The 20,771-nt window shown below is 35.3% G+C and overlaps 1 protein-coding gene across 1 annotated transcript in view; it reads left to right on the plus strand.

Annotated features, from left to right (window-relative positions):
* Nucleotides 1–20,771, plus strand: part of LOC135077618 (heparan sulfate 2-O-sulfotransferase pipe) — a 98,097-nt gene that overhangs the window by 67,625 nt on the left and 9,701 nt on the right. Inside the window, exons 3-6 of the mRNA XM_063972173.1 lie at nt 8,288–8,379; nt 13,395–13,614; nt 14,753–14,891; nt 17,869–18,025. Coding sequence (XP_063828243.1) covers nt 8,288–8,379; nt 13,395–13,614; nt 14,753–14,891; nt 17,869–18,025 — 608 coding nt within the window. The remainder of the gene's footprint in view (nt 1–8,287; nt 8,380–13,394; nt 13,615–14,752; nt 14,892–17,868; nt 18,026–20,771) is intronic.

A 20,771-nucleotide genomic window follows, 5' to 3' on the forward strand; every position in this document is an offset into this window, starting at 1 on the left:
CTATGGAAATAAAATAATTTATCATAATAATTGTGTTTTAATGGGATATATTTTCATAGGCAAATTTGATCCTTCCCAAAAATGTGGAACTGCAAAATTCAAATTTTCTTACATTGATTGCAAGTCAGTGTAAGGTTGTATGTTACAAAAAATCTATCAGAGATAATAATAATATATTGATGATGCATAAGATTATGATTATAATGTACACAAGATTCGTAATTTGTAACTGCGTGAATCATTTTTGATCAACATTATGTACATACCCTGACACACTGACTTGCAAACTGTAAATAAAAAAATTTGCCGGAGCAAAATAAAAATAATTATTTGAATTTATAGCAATTTATTGTGGGTGAGACAATAAAAAATTTAAAAAGAAAAAAAAAGGGGATGGGTCGTTGGGCCGTTTGGTTGGTACGGATTAAAAATACTTAATAATACGGGATTAGCGCGCTAGTCTCCACCACTCGGCTCAACCCCCTCCGCACCCGTCGGGTGCAGCAAGCGTCTGGCACTGCGGGACAGCCGGTGCCAAACCCCTAACACCTTATAGCCGGTGTCAAACAGGACAGCCGGTACCATACACCTCCTTCAACGGAGGAAAAAATCCAGCGACAGCTGCTATAGCAGGACACAGCGCAGAGCTCGCCACCGAGCACTGCCCAACCAAAATCTCGATCAAGCGTGGGTCCAAGTGTAGCACGTGGCAGTGGGTCCGCAAAATTACGGGGCTTTCGGATTTATCCGAGAATTCCCTTATCTTCGCTGAGGATGACGATGCGTGCCCTGCCCGTTTATTTGGGAATGGCACGGTTCAGACCTCTTGGAATCGGGACACTATGACTAGAGATGGGTAGTGGGTAAAAACCCATTTCACCCGATTGGGTTAAAACTGGGTGATTTGGGTAAAAACCCGGTTTTTACCCATTATCACCCATTCTGGTGGGTGAAAACAAAAATAGCGTTTTTTTTTAAAGTGAGAAGTGGTATTTGTTGCTAAGGGGGCGTTCTAGTGTTACGTAATGCAATCTGGGGGGAGAGGAGGTCTTGAAAAACGTTACAATGCGTTACAGTGGCGGAAGGGCGGTTCGATTTCAAGTTTTTAAGCAGAAGTACTTTGTAGTTGGTGTTGTTATTTGTAACTTTATACCGTAATGTCATCAAAGAGAGAGTTTGGCATCTTTGGCATCACCCCCCCCCCCCCCTCCATGTCCTTGCCATGATCACAAATTATTGTGTTCCTACTAAATTTCTTCTAAATCGGTTCAACGATTCTTAAAATAACACCATTTTATAAAATAATTGGTCACATCATCATAACGTGATCAATTTTACGATTTGGCCACGATATAAATGCATATAAGTGTTAAATTTGACTTATTACTTATTAATCAATAAACTTAAATGAGAAAAATTCAATAAAAATAAAGAAAAGATACCAATTGAAATAATTATAAAATTATTTGTTTTCACCCGGTGTAAACACCCACGGGTGGAATGAAACGGGTTTTTATTGGGTTTTTACCCTCATGTGGGTTTTTACCCGGGTGGAAACCCATCTCTAACTATGACACCACGTACACCAGAACTTCCATTCGCGAGCACGGCCAGCAGAGCAAAGGGACACTTTTGAGTGTTTGAGAGGCGTCGGTCATCACCTCTGACTCGAGGTCCGAATCAAACCCAACAACAACAACAAACAATAAAAATGTTTCTTCATTTTTATTTTTATTTTTATTTTTATTTTTATTTTTATTTTCAATAAGTTCTATTTGAGTCAACTAGCCTCTTATTGAATAATTTCGATATGAGAACTCACAAAACTGCTCCTCTGATTTAAATTTAATTAATTAATTGAACCTTTAGAAATACAAGAAACTCCACTAGCAGTATTCGGACCGTCTCCCGCGCGTTTCGTTTCACTCAGAATATTATGTCAAATTTCTAGAACTTTCCGAATCCATGATCAATCAAGATACATTACAATGTTATTTTAATATAAACATTGAGGAAAGTACTAGAAATAGCTAGAAGTAATTAATCTCGCCAAGAAAAAAGTGTTACAAAACAATGTAAGAAAATTTGAACATTGAAAATTTCGCGCCTACCTCAACGCATTCACCTTTCATCCTTTTAAAATGGCACGGAATAATTCTGTCTACATTTCCAAGTAACATCTGCCGATCTATGTTTTTCTTAAAATAAATGGGTAAAATGTTTTGGCTAACATGGCATCCCTAAATTCACTCACACAATAGACAAACGCCAAAATTTTGCGTCACAGTTTTGTTGTAGCGCGAGTTCCGTCCGCCTTTTTTTATAGGTCCATGGGTGCAATGTTATTCATAGGCCGGGTCCTGCCTCCTCGCTTTTAGAAAATGTGCACTATTGTATTGCTGTAATACATTTATTTCCTCGTAACAAGAGAAGACAATGGCACAAACATTATATCCGAAATGTATGCATTTGTATGAACATGCAAGGCTGAACTGAAGATTTATGTAAAGTATGTAACTCTTTTGTATTTAGATGCTGCTTAAATTATTACAGCACGTTTAACAACCACTTTCTTTTGGAAATGCATTTTGTAGCATGTTAAGTTTTGATTCAGTAATTTCAGCACTCTGTTGAAGACTAGAAAATAATTAGCAACTTATCTACTGAACGGTAAAAATTAGTTTAAGTTTATTAAGAAAACTGGCTCACTTTTTGCAGAATTTGTCATAGCCAAGTAATTAAAACCGCAGTATTAATAAATATGAGAAGTTGTTCCGTTAAACTGGAGGTCTGAAATGCTGAGCCAATTAAAGAAGTCTGTTGTGCTTCAATTAGAACAAAAAGTAGCCTGTGTGTATCCTGCATTGAATGCTAGCAAGAACGCGCCTTCTCAGAAAATGGGGAGAAAAAGGGGGTAATAGAGCTAGGCAGAGCAGAGTACAGGTTCCGAAACTATCTCACTTCTTTTGTCATTTGTGAGCTCTACAATAAACGCTTTGGAACATTAAAGAAAACAGTACCTGTTTTTTGTAGCAAACTATTGCCTTTTTTGCTAAACAGCAGCTACCCGATACTACTAGTATTTAATATCTTTATAATGTGTCTATTAACTATATTACCATTCCTTAATAACATCTTTGAGATTTCCATATTTACTCGATAATATGAAATATTTATAGACAATATTATGCTTACTCGGCTTCCTTAATGGTACCGAATTGCCGTACACAGCATTATTACAGAAGCAGTTTGAGAACTGCTGTACGACAGAATATCTTGAAATACCAGATGTTTTTATTGCCATGATACTTTCAAGGGATTCTTTGGCTTTTAAAGGCTGTGGTGTAATTAAGTAGTGTAGGTGACTATCCTGAGCTAAGCCACTAATTGCATATGGCAAATGACATTTGTACATGTACCTTATTTTCTTGAACATTTACCTAACTATTCATCCTTTGCAAGTTCTTATTATAGTCTTAATTATGTGCAACTTATAAATATGTATCTTGATAGGGGTGATAATTAGTTGACAGCACATCAGACTGTTTTTTTTTTTTTTCGAAATGTGTAGCATCGGGCCTATGACAGAAAATTGTAATGAAATGTTATCTTTATAAAAAGACTAAAAATCATCAACATGTTCTAATAATAATATTATGACACGATATTTTCATTTGATATAGAAAAATGTAAGATAAAAACGACGCACTAAAACAGCGCAGCGTATTAGTGTTAATGTAAGACGTAATTGTTGAAAAGTTTATCTATTCAGCTAAACATCGTATACTGGCGTGCATCGAATAAAATAAGTGTTATTACTTACGTAACAACGCCCACTTAATGGTAGCTAATAGACTAGTAATTGAAAGTAGCAATTACTCTCCTCGGTACAAACTGACACGTGTCTTGATTTGGAGCATTAAGTTTCAATCAGTGCTTTTAAAGCGTTAAAAATATCTGAGTTTCAGTTTTTGTAACTTAACATAATGGTAGAGTCAAGTGCTACTAATTTTTACCATGATAATTCGTAGTTATTGTCAAAAAAAACTACTGAAAACTTCTTAGTAGGTACGATCATTATTATCTTTCGTTTATACTTGATATCGAGTTTTGGTATTGAGTTCCAGCCACCGAATTACCTATTGAATGGTGGATATGATACCGCAGTAAAGGAAAATTAAAATTGTATATTAAATTAGGAGAATTACGGCGCGGGCGCAGCTCAGGGCAATAGCGATCATTAAGTCGTCTTCATTTGGGTCTCACGCGATTTTCTTCGGTTCTGCCGTATTTACTCGATGTCTTCATTTGCCATTAAGGTATTAATCTTCGTAGAAACGTATAATTTTTGGAGCGTAAACGCGGGTTGCGAATTACAATAAATGACGCTTTTAATGTGGAACGATTTGTTTGTAGTATTATTTGCAAGTTTAATGACTTTAGCGCGTGCAAAAATAGCAATGAATGAACTAGTTTTATTCAATTGTTTTTATGCATTATTATTAATGAAACAAATTTATTTAACTAAAGCTTTCGTAACTCATCGTCAGATCGCCACGCAGGCTGTAATGTGCTACAATATAATTTTGATGTTACCGTATTTTTTACAAAATGTAGTCTGTATTATGATAGATTGGACGTAAAAAACGTATTTTAGCAACAACATCCCATTTAAAACTCGAGCATCATCGTTCACTGTCAACTTAACAATTTTCCCCTTTTTTCGCGTGAAGAATGTATTTTGAATAGCAATATTTTTTATTTGTAACAAAAATAAAACTTGTTGCGAAATAAATTGTGCATTTATCATAGACACTACTTTCTTTTACTACATTCCTCATAAGTTATAACTAATCGTTATAATGAAATTATTAGCCGGCAATTTACAAAGAACGGATATAATTCGCTTTATGCGTATCCAGCAGGTATTCTATTGACTTCCCTGTCAATCGCTAATGGAACGTAGATTGCTCACCTTCGCCAACTTGTAGAGCACGACAATAGGACCCGACCGGATGTATGCCGCTACGCTCATCCTCTTTTTTCACTTCGACATCATTATTATAACATATATTAAAGCTGCCGTCTTATTTATTTTCTTAGTCGCCGTTATTATTAGAAATGAAGATGTAGTTTTTGCGGTTCAGAAACGGCTTATTAGTACAGTCTACACTGTAATGGTGAGTGGGTGTTTTTGCCCCGTTTCTTGCCGCAATCCGTCCGATCGGATGCTTTTATGAAAATCTAGAGTGAATAATGAATATGGAACTTGCAAATTGCTGATAAATTACACCTCATTTCCACGATCAATAAACGAAGATGATGACACGGCCTGTAGAGGTTGAGTCATTTGACTGAATAATTCGCATAATTAAAATTCAAACGAAGGAAGCTTTACAAGAGTGATATAGGTTTAAAATATCATCAATCAACAGCATTAATCTTGTGGTGTTTAGAGTAGGTATCGGTTTGTTCTCGTTAATGTCCCATCATTCGCCACCTACGGCTATGGTCCATCATTCGTTGTACCATTCCCTGAGGCCGGACTGATGGTAACAAATGAACTTGTATTTACGTTAGCTGAAACTAGGTTAAGATGACCACTCTTGGATGGTATTACCTGTAGTATTATTTATAGGTGTGTAAAGTGTATGTATACGTGTAAAACATTTGTGTAGCTGTATAATTACAATTTTAAATTTTAAACAACGCGTCGTCTTTTATTTTCCATTTGAATACAAAAGGCGATTAACCCAAATCTCAAGGATTTCTTGCGAGCGAAAGTTCAAATTTCACGCCACCTCACACTTTCCTTGATCAGACGTATTGTGTACCATCCAGGAGATTGTAAGATAAACTAGATTACTTACTTACTTGTTTAAATTCAATTGTAGTATAGTCTGAAAATCATCATTTATATGTATCTCATCATTCATTTAAACGCATCAAAGGGTAGTTAATCTTTATTGCGTAGGAATGTAGATTTACACTGACCTAAATGCTTTCCTCAATAGGTATAATTTAGCATACCTATTGAGGAAAGCATTCAGGTGAGTGTACGTACCTACATACCTTCGCCAATAATTCCAAACATATCCTATTAGCTTATTTTCGTTTGATACGTCTGTGCTACTGCGCACTGCTTCAAAACATATTTCAATATGAGATTAACGTTTTATTATGCATTTTATACCTGCAAGTACATTTGGAACACAACATGTATTTTTTAACGTAAGTGTACCGAACCTAAACGGCTCAAAGCACAATAAAGGCCTATTACAGATTCGCGAGAGACGATAGGGACGCTCGTGCGGAACCGGACCTCGCGCGGGCTTATTTTGGTTGTATAACTTTGACACCACAACATTATCTACAAGAGATTCTACAAAAACATTTCCTGACTGACAGTTCCTCGGTGAACTGTGCCTTTTTTAAACTTTAAACGCAAATAGGAGTAAGGAACCCTCCACAAAACTTGCAAAATGCCCAAAAATATTTCAGATATTATTTTTCACCCGGAATTCTAAACCACAGAGGAACTAAATCAGAATAGTTTTATTCGTTCGGACCATATGGAACATAAATCAATGGCCAATGAAACCAGTCTTGATTTATAGTGAATAAGTTTCTCGTAGCTTTAATAAGCAACTGGCGAAAACTCGCGGAAGCGAAGCTATAAAACCTTTAACTGCATAAACATAAGGAACAATATTAAAGGAAATAATAATGGCCACTACGCCTCCACTACTGTTTGTCACTGTGGGTTTAATTTATTTATGAAACGTCAGTACTGCTCTATGAATCAGACAAGATTAAAATTATTGGTTCACTACCTTATTTATTAGCCTGGATGGAAAGCTACATGAATAAATTTTATAATACATAGATAGTTTCAGCATTGAATTTAACCGAATGAGGTATAAAGTAAGTTTTTTTAATTAATTTAAAACTAATTACAGGACTGTCCGCGCTGAGCGGAAATAACTGAATTGAAGTCTTAGTAGGTAGTTAATTTGGTTTTATTTTTTTATTTTGATTGCGTTTCTTGTACTACTCTAAATATTACACTTCTTGGCAACTTATCTGTGATCGAGCATAGGATAAAGTATTAAAATCTACTCATAATACCAATACCTAATTTCAACCCATACAAATTTCTCACGATCAACTATGTATCAGTATGTTTCAAAAGAGTTACCCAGTGATGAGTTCCATGTATTATGGCTTTTTACATTACAAAAGTTTGGTTATGAAAAAACCAACTTGCCCATATCCAAATGCTTTGCAATACCAACGATTGCTAGGTATCAGTGATTCATTACACTTAATTTCAGGATCCTACCTAGTCATTAGTAATAATGGAGAAGAATGTGTGTTTAGTCATTAGGATGATGTTGTAAAAACTACAAAAATAGCTTGAGGCTTGGAATTTATAGATTTAATATGATACTTGTAATTTAGTTTGACCGATTAGTTCTAGGCTAGAGTCATCAGCCAGCCGGCCACGACTGAGTGCCACGACAATACCTAATTGTCGAGAATTGAGATTTTTTCAATGCCAAATATACACGAACGCGGCAAAAAATAACCACAGAAAGTAACTTGGCATGCTCTTTGGAGCGTTACATTTTGATTAAAAAAGCCATCTCCTAATGAAAATACCCATTTGAAAGAGGTTTTGTACTTTTTAATAAAAAATTAAGGTTAACAAACTTTTTGAACTTTGTCAACCCCTAATTTTTTAGTAGCCACCAACTTCGTGATCCTTTAAAGATGACAACCGATTTCTTAATCATCGTCAAGTTTTACTGAAAACTGAAAATCCATTATTAATTATTTTCTCAAGTTATTCATATTTCAAACTTTTAAGTTTGATGGTGAAACTTATGTTTAATTATGAAAGTTACAAATTTTTATAACTGATCAGCATATTACCTTAAGGAGTGAACAATAAAAGCTTATTAGGCCATCAAACCCCAAGAGTTCATATAAGACTGCGTAACAATTGATTTCTATTGTGTCTACACAGTTAGGTTATCCTGAATTCGCCCACGCTTAGGCTAATGCCCGTTTTCACCATCAATCCCCAATTTTTAAGTGACCCTTATGGTAACATATAAAAGGAATTTTGATTTCATAGGAGTCACTTAAAAATTAGGGATTGATGGTGAAAACGGGCATAATGCATTCATAATTATTTTAACTTTAATTTTAAAGATGCACCAGTATGCGATAGTATTTCCCTATGTTCATTAATTTATTGATTATTATTCTCCTTTGTCCTCAGGGGCCGCCACAGAGCGCACGGAACACGCCGCATTCGCTTCCGCGCAGGAGTACAAAGAAGCTTTGGAGGCGATACGAAGGCACACTGGCGCTGTAAGTTTGGGAAAAGCTCATAAAATAATGTTGCAGTATCACAATCCCATTGGAAAAAGATCAACAAAATAAGGCTTAAGTTTCAAAACCTAAAGCATTTCTATCAAGGTATCTATTCATATTTTATAACTTAATATTTCACTTAAAATAGCTGTTAGGAATGTTAATCAGTTATACTATATCCATTTACCTAAATAGAAATGGAAACCAACTAGGTAGTAGACCTACCCTACAATCTACCTACTTACATAGATATTATGTTTTTAAATGGCATGTATTTAAATGATCTTTTTAAATTAGCAAAAACGGCAAATAAAAAAATCTAAATGGTCATCTATTTTAATGATTGATCCTCTTTCTTTGAGACATAAAATAAATGAAATCGATCGATATTTTAACCTCTTTTGAACTACGCAAAAAAAAATTGAGATGTAAAAATTATATCTGATCGTTACTTGTTGGTCCTCAAAAATAAAAGAAATGAGCACCAAATATTCAATATTGTGATACTTTTTTAAATAATTCGATTTGTATAAATTATTTTTTGTCTATATCAAATAATCTTCAAAATAATTATGTTATGGTACTTATTTTTATTAAGTTGTAGTCAAAGGATGGAAACTATTTAAAGGCACTTGATGTTTAAAGATTTTTTTTTATTAAAAAAGCATACTTAACACGTTCACACTGCGTTATCGGGTCAAATTGACCTTAGGTGCTGGATGCGTTGGTGCGGGATGATATATTCGGTCTTTTCAGTAGTACGAAATATAAATATTGTTTTGCAATTTTTTCGTCAAACACAGTAAATACTTATTTGGAAAAAAAACTTATCAGGTCCTTACGACCCGATGTCGCACTAAAAGTAAACAAATATCGTTTAGTGCTTTTATCGTGTCTAATCGACCCGTTGACAGATGACTTTATGGTCACTGATCACGGTCGAGATCGGTATACTAAGAGAAAATCAACCTTGCGATTTGAAAAAAATAAAGAGGTAAAAATTATGATGTCGGGTTCAGGGATGTCAGAAGTAAGAAATTATTTTACATAGCGCCTCTAGTCCCAAACTAAGCAAAGCTTGTAATTTAAACAAACATGGCAATGTACCATTCTGCTTGCTTATTGGCCGCTAAGCCCTTGGCCAACTCAGTAACCAATGACGGACGATTGTCACTCAACCACAAAGTACCGCGTAAATTAAAAGATATTTTTTAATTAAAAATATTAACCAATAATATTTTTTGTTAGATCAAATATATTTTAAAGTTAAGTTATACATAGATCGAAATGTATTTATTAGGTGATCAATATTAAAAGGCAAACTTGATATAAAAATCATCAAATTAACAAAATTAAAGATCAATAACTAAAAAAGAGGATCAAATATTATTTTTGTTTACCAAATATTAAAAGAGTATATTAAACATGAATATTATGTTACCTTTAATGAAGATCATTCATAATTTATCCGTAGATCAACTAATATAGACCCAATAATTAATATAAAGATAAAATATAATAAAAAACATCATTTATTTTTAAAAGTGCACATACAAAAAAGATCAATTAGTTTTTAGAGGATCAAATAATATTGTCCCTTTTGAAATTAGAATAAGATAATATTAGAATATGTTGTTAATTACGCGAGACATAGTTAATGAATAGCCGTTAATTAAGTAATCTTCTCGTTTACGTTTGTTTAGATCAAGATTACAAAATAATTACATACTCAGTGACAGTAATTACAATATTTAACTAGCATGCAAATGAGCATATTACAATACAATACACAAGCTCTTTTGATTTACGGGTTTATCATAGAAGATTTATAGATATACCTTTTAATGGCTCATTTAGTATGATAAAGTAGGTGCATTATGATAATATTTTTAGATTTATGGTTGAACTTTTTAATTACCTATAAACCATGGTTACGAGTACGTTGATATTTCGTAAACTTTTCAAACAAACACATAGTTCTTTAGTCTTTCTTATGTATTTTTTATTTTTATAAGTAATTGCTTTCGGCTACATCGAGTTTTCTAATGATCCTATGTTAAACGATTGCTTGCTATTATCTTGCCTCGGAACTTAATTGAAACAAATAAATTGCATCGATGTTCTATGATGAACCTCTATGGTTAAAGTATTATTTCAGATTGTAGGTATACAATTATTATGCAAAGCAGCTAGTATCTTAGAACACACACGTTTGTAATTTCTGTGCTATACATTAGATTATTACTGTCATGAAATCGGCCGATGATGTACTTCGTAATAAACTAGATAATTAATAAAAGACAAAAAAATGCTATGATGTTTCATGGTGATTAGACTATGGTTAAATATTATTTCTAAATTGAGGGAAATTTATTATAAAGAACATCGTAGATGTATTATTTAGTACTCCTTTTTTACTTTCTTGTACCTATGCATTGGTAACTTTTTCAGGGGAGTTCTATCTAATATGAACATAATATGTATTACTGCTTTACAGCGTAGCTACGAGTACTTAGACACCTGCCTGCATTATAACTTTCATTAATTTCGAAAATTTAAGTAGGTATTGCAGTTATCTAGCCCCCCTATAAACATCATAAAACAGGTAAGCACTAGGTAGGTAGTTAACAAGAATAGTGATAAAATCAAGAAAACACTGCGTCGTGAAATTGAACCCTAAATACTTGACTTTGATCAGCTATTAAGAGCTATTGTTGTCTTATTGCATGCATGCAACACAAAGAAAGGTACTGTAATACTAGTAATTAATTTAACACAGGACATGTGAAGAAAAGGTTTATAGGGAAAAAGTGTTATCAAACATCTACGCTCATTGTATGTAAATATGAACGCGTCATAAACCTCTGGAACGCTTTATTTGAACAATGGCAAAGTGATGAAGTGCAATTTATAGGCGAAAATTCCGTGATTTTTATTAATTATGCTAATTATTTCTGCTGTGTTACCGATTTTACCACAGTTCGTTTTTCCAGTGGACAGGATTTCGAAAAATCTATACAGTGTGAGTCACGTTAAAGTTTACATATGAAAATAGATGAAACTAGACCTATTTTTATCGACAAAAAAGAGGTCAAAAAATTTTTGAGATTTTTTTTTAATTTTTTATAGAATTTTTTTTCTTCGAATTACTTATTGTAAAGAAAACGTAATAACTTTTAAACTAAGCGGTATATCCTGATAAAATAAAAACAGTAATAATGCTAAATAACAGGCAATACTAAAAAAATACATAAAATACACAAAAAAGGCCAACAAATAATAAAAAATGATACTTTTTAAATAAAAATCTGCTTTTAAATTCGTGGTTTTTTGGTTATTTGATAAATTTCTCCAAAAAATGCCCCTATAACCGGTGGTTTTTATTACGTTGTATTATTTTCTATCGTATTACCTTCGTAAAACCAAAAATCGCATGTCTCTATCCCTATCACAACGTTTGCAATGATCGTTTGAACTAAGCCTCTCCGGGCGCGCTATTCAATGCTTCATTAACAACGAAACTGAAAATGGCTCTAGATTTGTAATTTTGATAAAGACAAGTTAGATTTCAAATAAAAACAAAAGATTTCGAAGTAAAATAAGCATTTTAGTTAAAATTAAAATTGTCTCTACCTGTAGCGGAGAATAATGTTGTGGCAGGCCTTTGTTCAAACGATCATAGCAAATGTTGTGATAGGAATAGAGACATGCGATTTTTGGTTTTACGAAGGTAATACGATAGAAAATAATACAACGTAATAAAAACCACCGGTTATAGGGGCATTTTTTGGAGAAATTTATCAAATAACCAAAAAAACACGAATTTAAAAGCAGATTTTTTTCAAAAAGTATCGTTTTTTATTATTTGTTGGCCTTTTTTGTGTATTTTATGTATTTTTTTAGGATCGCCTGTTATTTAGCATTATTACTGTTTTTATTTTATCAGGATATACCGCTCAGTTTAAAAGTTATTACGTTTTCTTTACAATAAGTAATTCGAAGAAAAAAAAATCTATAATAAATTTAAAAAAAATCTCAAAAAATTTTTGACCTCTTTTTTGTAGATAAAAATAGGTCTAGTTTCATCTATTTTCATATGTACACTTTAACGTGACTCACACTGTATAATAAATCTGTAGAGAGGTCAATTCTGTACTATAATATATTTCCAAATAACTATCAGAGGGTGATTAGTGATCGATACTGATGCCAAAAATGCAATCAGTAAAATTTTTGTCTCTCTGTCTGTCTGTCTGTCTGTATGTTCCTTATAGAAACAAAAACTACTCGACGGATTTTAACGAAACTTGGTACAATTATTCTTCATACTACTGGGCAGGTCATAGTATACTTAGGAATTCCCACGGAAACGGGAATTAGCGGGAAAATCCTTTTGTATGAAAAATCTAAACCGCTTAAGATAGACGCTTAAAATTTGGCATGCAGGTACCTTAGTAAACTTAAAGCTTAGTTACAACAGGATATTGCAAAATTCCCACGGGAACGGGAGTTAGCGCGAAAAAACATTTGTATGAAAAATCTAAACCGCGTAAGATAGATGAAGGGGGTAAAACGGGATCCACGCGTACGAAGTCGCGGGCGGCCGCTAGTGGATGCATAAAGTTACTCTCATAATAATAGTAATGATTAACGCAATTTCAACTTTTTTTAATTAGGGCGAAAGTCTTTATGGCAGCTAATTTATTTACTGCTGTTTTATTTAGGATACTTTTAAGCTGAGTTGCACCATCTTACTTTAACTTTGAAAAACGTAAAAAATCTGTCAAACTCCATACAAAAAACACCGGTTATAGTTAAAGTTAGGGTCAAAATGACTAAAACCGTCTATATGTTCTGTAGGTAGGTAGGTAATATACAACTACGTAGTTATTGCTCGTGTACCTAATATTAGCGCATTTTATGAATGAAAAAAAAAAAGAATATTATGTATTTAAACAACTAAGCCCTACTTTTCGAATACTTCTCTTTAAAGCCACACATTTCCACTCCAGGAGCGGAGCAAACCGCAGCGTACCCTGGAGGCCGAGCCCGAGGAGTCGCAGCAGGAGATTGACCAGGAGTACCTGGACGAGCTGCTGGTACCGGAGCCCTGGGAGCTCAACAATACCGCTCGGGCTGGCATGGAGCTGCTGTTCTTCAACCGCGTGCCCAAGGTCGGCAGCCAGACCTTCATGGAGCTGCTGAGGCGGCTGGCCATTAGGAACCAGTTTGGTACGTCACTTTTGTATACCACTAAGAATAGGAATGAAGGAAGGAAGAAGGTAGAGTAAACAGCAGTAAACTTGAAGATGTGATGGGAGCGGCAACTCGGCATTTGTTAAGCTGATGGAAATAATAATTGTTTGTAGATGAAAGCACGATTCTGATTCCAGAACTCGAAGTCCTGGAAATAAGTCAACTAGGAATATTTGCTCATAAACTGCTCACATACCTAAGATCGGCTGTACCTACTGGTTGTAAAGGTATGTCTGATCTAGTAAAAATATAAAAAGTAAAAAGGTGTAAAAGGTCGCATACCTTCGTAGGTAGTTAGGTCGTCCTAACTCCTTGGCCGCTCACCTGGCCGGCGAGAAACTACTTTTTAATGAATTTGTTTTTTTCGATTGTCACTTGTTTTTTTCTGTTCACTTTTTTGACACTGCTTTTGTAATTAGGTACCTATTATGTGATGTTTTTATACAAAATAAAAAAGACTTTCAATTAAACTACACCTCTCAGATTTATTGTTTCGCTAATAGTAAGTAATGTATTTCATGAAGTGTAGGTGCACGTCAAAATGGGTGCGTTTTGAAGAATACTTACCTCATTATAGTAAAGAACATTGTCACCAAAAAGACAATATCAGACTCATTATGACCCATTTTTGAAAATAATATTTATTTTCAACCGACTTCAAAAAAGGAGGAGGTTCTCAATTCGACCCGTATGTTTTTTTTTTTTTTTCTATGTTTGTTACGCGATAACTCCGCCAATTATGAACCGATTTGAACAAATCTTTTTTTGGCGTATAGGTAATACCTCAAGGGTGGTCCCATTTAAATTTAATAATAGAAAAAACAACCCCCAAGGGTGGAAAATTGGGGATGAACTTTTTTATACGCAATATCTCCGCCGATTATAAATCAATTTGAACGATTATTTTTTTGTTGAATAGGTATTATCAAAAGGGTGGTTTCATGCGAATTTGAAGAAAATATTTCATCCCCAAGGGTGGAAAATTGGAGATGAACTTTTTTATACGCAATATTTTTAATTTTTAGTATTTTTTTGTGTTCACGCATTTGAAGTCGGTTTTATTTTTTTTAAAAGTTAATTATTCTTTATTATTTTATAATCTCTTCCTTCCCAGGGTTCCACCGGGACGCCGTGCAGCGCGTGGAGACCATCCGCCTGGCGCCGGCCGACCAGCAGGTGCTGGCGGGGCTGGTGGCTGCGCACGCGCCGCCCGCCTCCTACATCAAGCACGTCTGCTACACTAACTTCACTAGGTATTGTCACTATTCTAGATAATATCATTCGTGAGATTAATGCCCGTTTTCACCATCAATCCCTATTTTTAAGCCATTCCTATGGTAATACATAACAGGAATTTTGTTTTCATAGGGGTCACTTAAAAATTAGGGATTGATAGTGAAAATGAGCACGAGCCACGCATGCGGCTGTATTGTAATTCTACACCTAAGTAAAAGACCATTTATTGCGATAGAAACTCTACATAGATCTTAATATTCGTCGTGGGATTTTGCCTTATGCCTATCTGGGGGCACGGCAAATAAGCGGCACGGCCGTACCATCCTTTTCTCGAAGCAATTCAGGCCATTTTCGACTGCCTGTAACTTCGTTGTGGATAAAACTAGAAGGCTGAATTTTCATTAGCTATGCAGGCATTGTAAAGACACGGTATATTTAAAATTTCATTCAATTTGAACCAGTAGTTTAAGAATTATAACGGGTCAAAGTTACTTAATTTTGTCACTCACTGACTCACTGACTCACCGATCATCAAAATTCTAAGGCACTTCTAGCAGACCTAGAAGCTTCAAATTTGGAATATAAGTAGTGTTTGGTGTATGAATCAAGGAAAAACTAAAATATTTGGGGGCACGGTAGTGCAACCGCCAAGTCGAGTAAAATTTTTCAATTTCGGTCCAGTTTTCTAGATACATAACTGCTGTCTACAAAATACAAAAAAAAAATGAAATTTGGGGGCACGGTAGTGCAACCGCCAAGTCGAGTAAAATTTTTCAATTTCGGTCCAGTTTTCTAGATACATAACTGCTGTCTACAAAATACAAAAAGAAATGAGATCCCATCAAAAACAATACTTGTCAAAAAAACCAAGTCTCGCAACTCAGTTGTTCTACGGTAAAAAGTTGTGAGATCCATGTAATACCAAGTCCAGGCCAGGAAATCTTTAACGTTTTACATAAATATATTGACTTGGCCATCGCATGAAAACACGTGTAAATTAAATTATTTAGTGCGATGGCCAAGTCAATAATTTATGTAAAACGTTAAAGATTTCCTGGCCTGGACTTGGTATTACATGGATCTCACAACTTTTTACCGTAGAACAACTGAGTTGCGAGACTTGGTTTTTTTGACAAGTATTGTTTTTGATGGGATTTAACTTTGACTCCACTGGTGGTTTCGATTCAATATTCATTGGTGAACAAATTATCGTAAATGTTGGAGAACAGCGTGCATAGACACTGACCCTGTACTGTAGATTCGTTGATGTGACAGCTTCATAGTTAGACAGCTGACTAAGAAACGCAGCCTTTAGGCTGGTTTTAGAGTCACGCTGACGCACGCTGACCGTCAGCGCTGACAGCCGAAATGTATGAAGCGTCGGCGCCGAGCGATCAGCGTCACTCAGGAACGTTCCCTTCAATTACATACATACTGTATTGATCTGTCAGCGCCGACGATCAGCGAGCGGTCAGCGCGATTCTAAAACCCGCCATAATATGATCCTTTGTTAGACAAATTAGACACTGCTAGATATTTACCTCTACCAATGCACAGACTATCTGATTCTCGCCCCCCAAAAAAAAAATGTGTTAATATTGTTCTACTATTTACTTAAACTAACTCCGATCAGAAGCTAAGTTTTCTTTACTTAAGGTAATTACTTCCTACATTAATCACAGTTAGGTGTCATGTTAAATGCCTAAATTATCAGCAAATTACCATTCAATCAAAGCATTTATGTTAGAAAGCTTGTTTTCCAATTTAACCCTGGAGTCAAACCGATATCGATCTTACAACGGAATCTAATTAGAATGTGTTTTTATTCGTACATAAAGCAAAATAGATAGCGGTATTGAACACACATAATAAATGGCAAATCTGTCGAGATGGGTGATAAGATCCACACCAGAGATTGGGTTCGAGCATCAATCATGCAGCTCAAATGTTACCGGTAATAACCCACGCGATGAATATATCAAAAGCACATTAATTGCCACGGGTGATTAGAGATGCTTCTTGTTACATGTAATTAGACAATAGCGGATTACCGACATGTGTAACGAAATTACCTGTTTGTGTTACACGAAGAAAGTGGATCCTAATTTGGCTGTCTCGTGCTGACTACAATGGGCAAGTGAAAGTACCGACGAGCGTTGACCAGCCCGATTCATTGAGCATCAAAAGATTGCAGTTTTTTTTATCAAAATTACAGCTATTTGCTATCATTGCGAACATCTCTCGTGATATGCTCGGAGTCGTAAAACGCCATCGCTGTGGGCGCGTCACGCGAGTATTCCGGCGTTAAAATTATTGCATTCCTCTTTTTATTCCTTTGGTGCTCTAGTAACTGATCTGATAAAGAATTTATGATTTTAATGCCGTCTGTGGTTTTAATGATCTCAAAAGAATGCTTATTGTCTGTATTTGGTAATAAAAAGAACGTATTCTACATTCTAGGCGGTGCCGTTGTTCTTATACATCATGATACCAATTTATAATCAACTGGAACTAACTCTTTAATCTCTATAGAATCTATTTTAGCAAGTGTTGTTGAAAACAGAGCCAAGCAGTACATGGAAGTCGAACCCAAGTTCCTGCTTAAGAATGCAGTTGAAGAGATTAGTTTAAGTAGATTCAGGAGGCTCTACCTAACTCTTTAGATTTAATTTGCTTCTGATTAACCACTACACAATATGTTTAATACACAACTTGGTGCAAGTGCAGTTCCTATAACAATGGAATGATGCGTGAAGGACTTTAGGTAGTTTATTGCGTTGATCAAATACAGAAACTGATTTCGCCGTATTAAATAAGGCCCCCTGTAGCTTAGTAAAACGCTCGCACGCTTAGCAGGGGTCTCGTATAGAGATGAGAGCGTTTATTTAATTATTCTTTCATTATCACTGGTTGTAAAATTAACGCAATTAAGTAATGCTTAGCATAATTATATTTTTCTACCTGAACCTGAATCGAGCATTTTGATATTTCCAGGTTCGGCTATCCATCTCCAATCTACGTGAACGTTGTCCGGGACCCCGTGGAGCGAGTAATATCGTGGTACTACTACGTCAGGGCCCCCTGGTACTACGTGGAGAGAAAAAGAGCGTTCCCCGATTTACCGTTGCCTGACCCGGCTTGGTTAAAAAAGGTAATTTTCTTCACCATGGTTTCTAATTAGAGATCTTTTTCATACTGATTAAATTAATCTGCCTACTTAATAGGTAGATTGCAATCTAAACTGACGACAGCAGATAGCTCAGCGCAAATGAAATTCTAATTATGGACCTCTACACTCCAGATAACGCAACGTGTTAAAAAATAAACTAGAAAAACATTAATATGTCAATTTGCGAATAATTAACCACGCGGGCTTTTGTGTATTCATGCTCTCGTTAGAGCTATTTTGCTTTGCTGCTTTCATCTTAGCTGGAATTGATGGTGAGAAAAAATGTGATTAGTTTTTTCCTACCGCCCCTAGGCAGACGAGCTCGTCACGCCGCGATCGGCGATCGTGTTCGCCATATCGCTTGTTGATCGCCCTACGTCGATTTGCGGATCAATCGATGCACAATCGGTCACGTGCTCGACCCGTTAACTGCGAGTTGATCCTGAACTTAAAAAACCCGGGAACGTGCTATAATAGACGCAATAATTTAAAAATAACTCTTTCATCTGATACTTTCTTCCACTTTTTACCAGAACTTTTTACAAAACCAAAATAAGATCGACCTCGTTAAACGACAGTAGCTAGACTCTCTTTTGCTGATCAGTGACGAATGGTTCTTTAGTATCCCGGATTAAGTTTATTTTCAATTTGAATTGTGTCCCGTTAGAGGGACAGTCGAGTTCAAACGCAGTGGTCACGAGCGCACGATGCGCCTGACACGCCGCGGAAAAAATCAATGATCACGATTAGATCGACAAGATCTACCTACAAGCCCAATAAAATTTAATATTGGGAGCAGTGCTGTCAAGCTCATTATATGGTAGGAGTCAGTAAAGTGGAGCATCTTTGATACATTTTAAAGCACTTGTTAGTTTATGTAGATAGGTATCTATTCGATTGTACTAAGTTCCGTTTTTGTTTTTTAGGTACATTATTAAACCGCTTCTACAGGCGACACCATTACATCTTGAACATAATTAAACAATAAAACTGAATCATTAAGACTATGTGCTTTGATGAGTTTTTTTGCTACACCAGTATCCATTTACTTAATCGCGGATGGATTAATCAAAACAAATTGTTTCTACAATAAAATATGTCTTCCGCAAAGAAACTACTCAAACAGTTTGTTATTAGAAATGTGCCAATAAATTAAAGGATCCGATTTACAAATTGCTTAACGGTATTTCTGCCTGAGAATTGTTGCCTACGCCGATACACATATTATTGTTCCCGTGGCCCGCGGGCCAGGCTGGCAGCTCACACCGACTTATTATGAAAATTAATGGTATCGCTTATTGCACAACGCCTGTGCGGATTTTCCAAGTTAATTATTCGCCTATTGTTAAACAATGTTTGCCTACAACCATGTGTGTGCCTGACAATGTTACTTGTCTAGTTAGCGGGCAAAAAATAAATTAGTTTTATGGCAACAAAAAAGGTGACGTTTTAATTAGAGTTTGGAAATAGTCCGTAATCTGCTTGCTGTATTTCGTTCGATATCTTTTGTGTCTAGACACTCCCATCGGAACAGACATGGGCTTTGTGGTTCTGTGCTGCGAAACCGCAATCACCGCAATGTTTTTACTTGTATTGCCGTGCTCAGGCGCATGGTAGAGTCGGCAGCGCACCTGACTACAGCTTATAATAAAATATCATCTATTACAACTTGCATAAGATACTACAATGTTTAGCTCGATGCGCCATCGTCCGAACATTTTTATAATGAACTTTATACCTATCTATATCGTGTAGGTACCCGACATGTTGTGCGGAGACCACCACGCCTCCTATTGCATCCTCTTGTTATTAATTTGCCCGCCTATAGTTCATTCTACAAGTAATTGAACTTAGAGGAAATATTGTTATTTTAATATGTTTTTTTTAAAGAACTAGAATGGTTGCATGGTTGCTATAAACAGCAATTAAACAGTATAAAGCGGAATAGACTATTTACATGTTTCACTTTAACGTTGTTTGATGAAGATATTGCTGTTTAAAGCACTTAAACTTATCTACGGAACAATCTGGACTCGAATGGGCTATTCCGAGGGAATATTCTATTAAAGTTAAGGGCAAAGGCAAACACTTGAAAGTTTTATAGCCTTCTTTGAGACAAGAATGGCGTCGTCCAATCTCAGGCGGAGATCTTATTCAAATTACATAAAGGAGACAATAGATTCGCAAGTAGGTACAGGAGACAAAGGGGATATTAATATGTAACTTTGTACTTTCATTTCATTGTGATAAAAAGTTTTCTGCGCGAATGAGTTTTCTTAACTAGCACAAACAAATGAGTTTCCACATCATTTGCATCTAATGCAAGTTAACATGCAAATGGGATAATTGGACCGATTATGGTTAATAAATAAGTAACAACAATGGATGGAGGTCTTTGACGTTAAACGACGTTTTGTGGTAAACAGTTTGAGTCCATTCACTGACCATTTGAAGATAACAGTAGTTTATAGTGCCAACCACAGCACTGAATCTTGGTACTTCGTAATCCACAGAGGGTCCACAAAAGAAAGTAAGGTCACATAATATTTTATGAAGGTGCTACAGCTACAAGGATTAATGAAGAAAGTTTAGTAGTTTTGGCTTCACGTTTTCACTAAATTGCATTAGAAAATTCAAATCTGTATATTTACCTAATACTTACTTACTATGATCGTTAAAATATTTAGTCTGGTGACTTCACTATTTAAAACATGTAATAAAATGAAAT

The sequence above is a fragment of the Ostrinia nubilalis genome, chromosome 13 (assembly GCF_963855985.1).
Source record: "Ostrinia nubilalis chromosome 13, ilOstNubi1.1, whole genome shotgun sequence".
Lineage (NCBI taxonomy): Eukaryota > Metazoa > Arthropoda > Insecta > Lepidoptera > Crambidae > Ostrinia > Ostrinia nubilalis.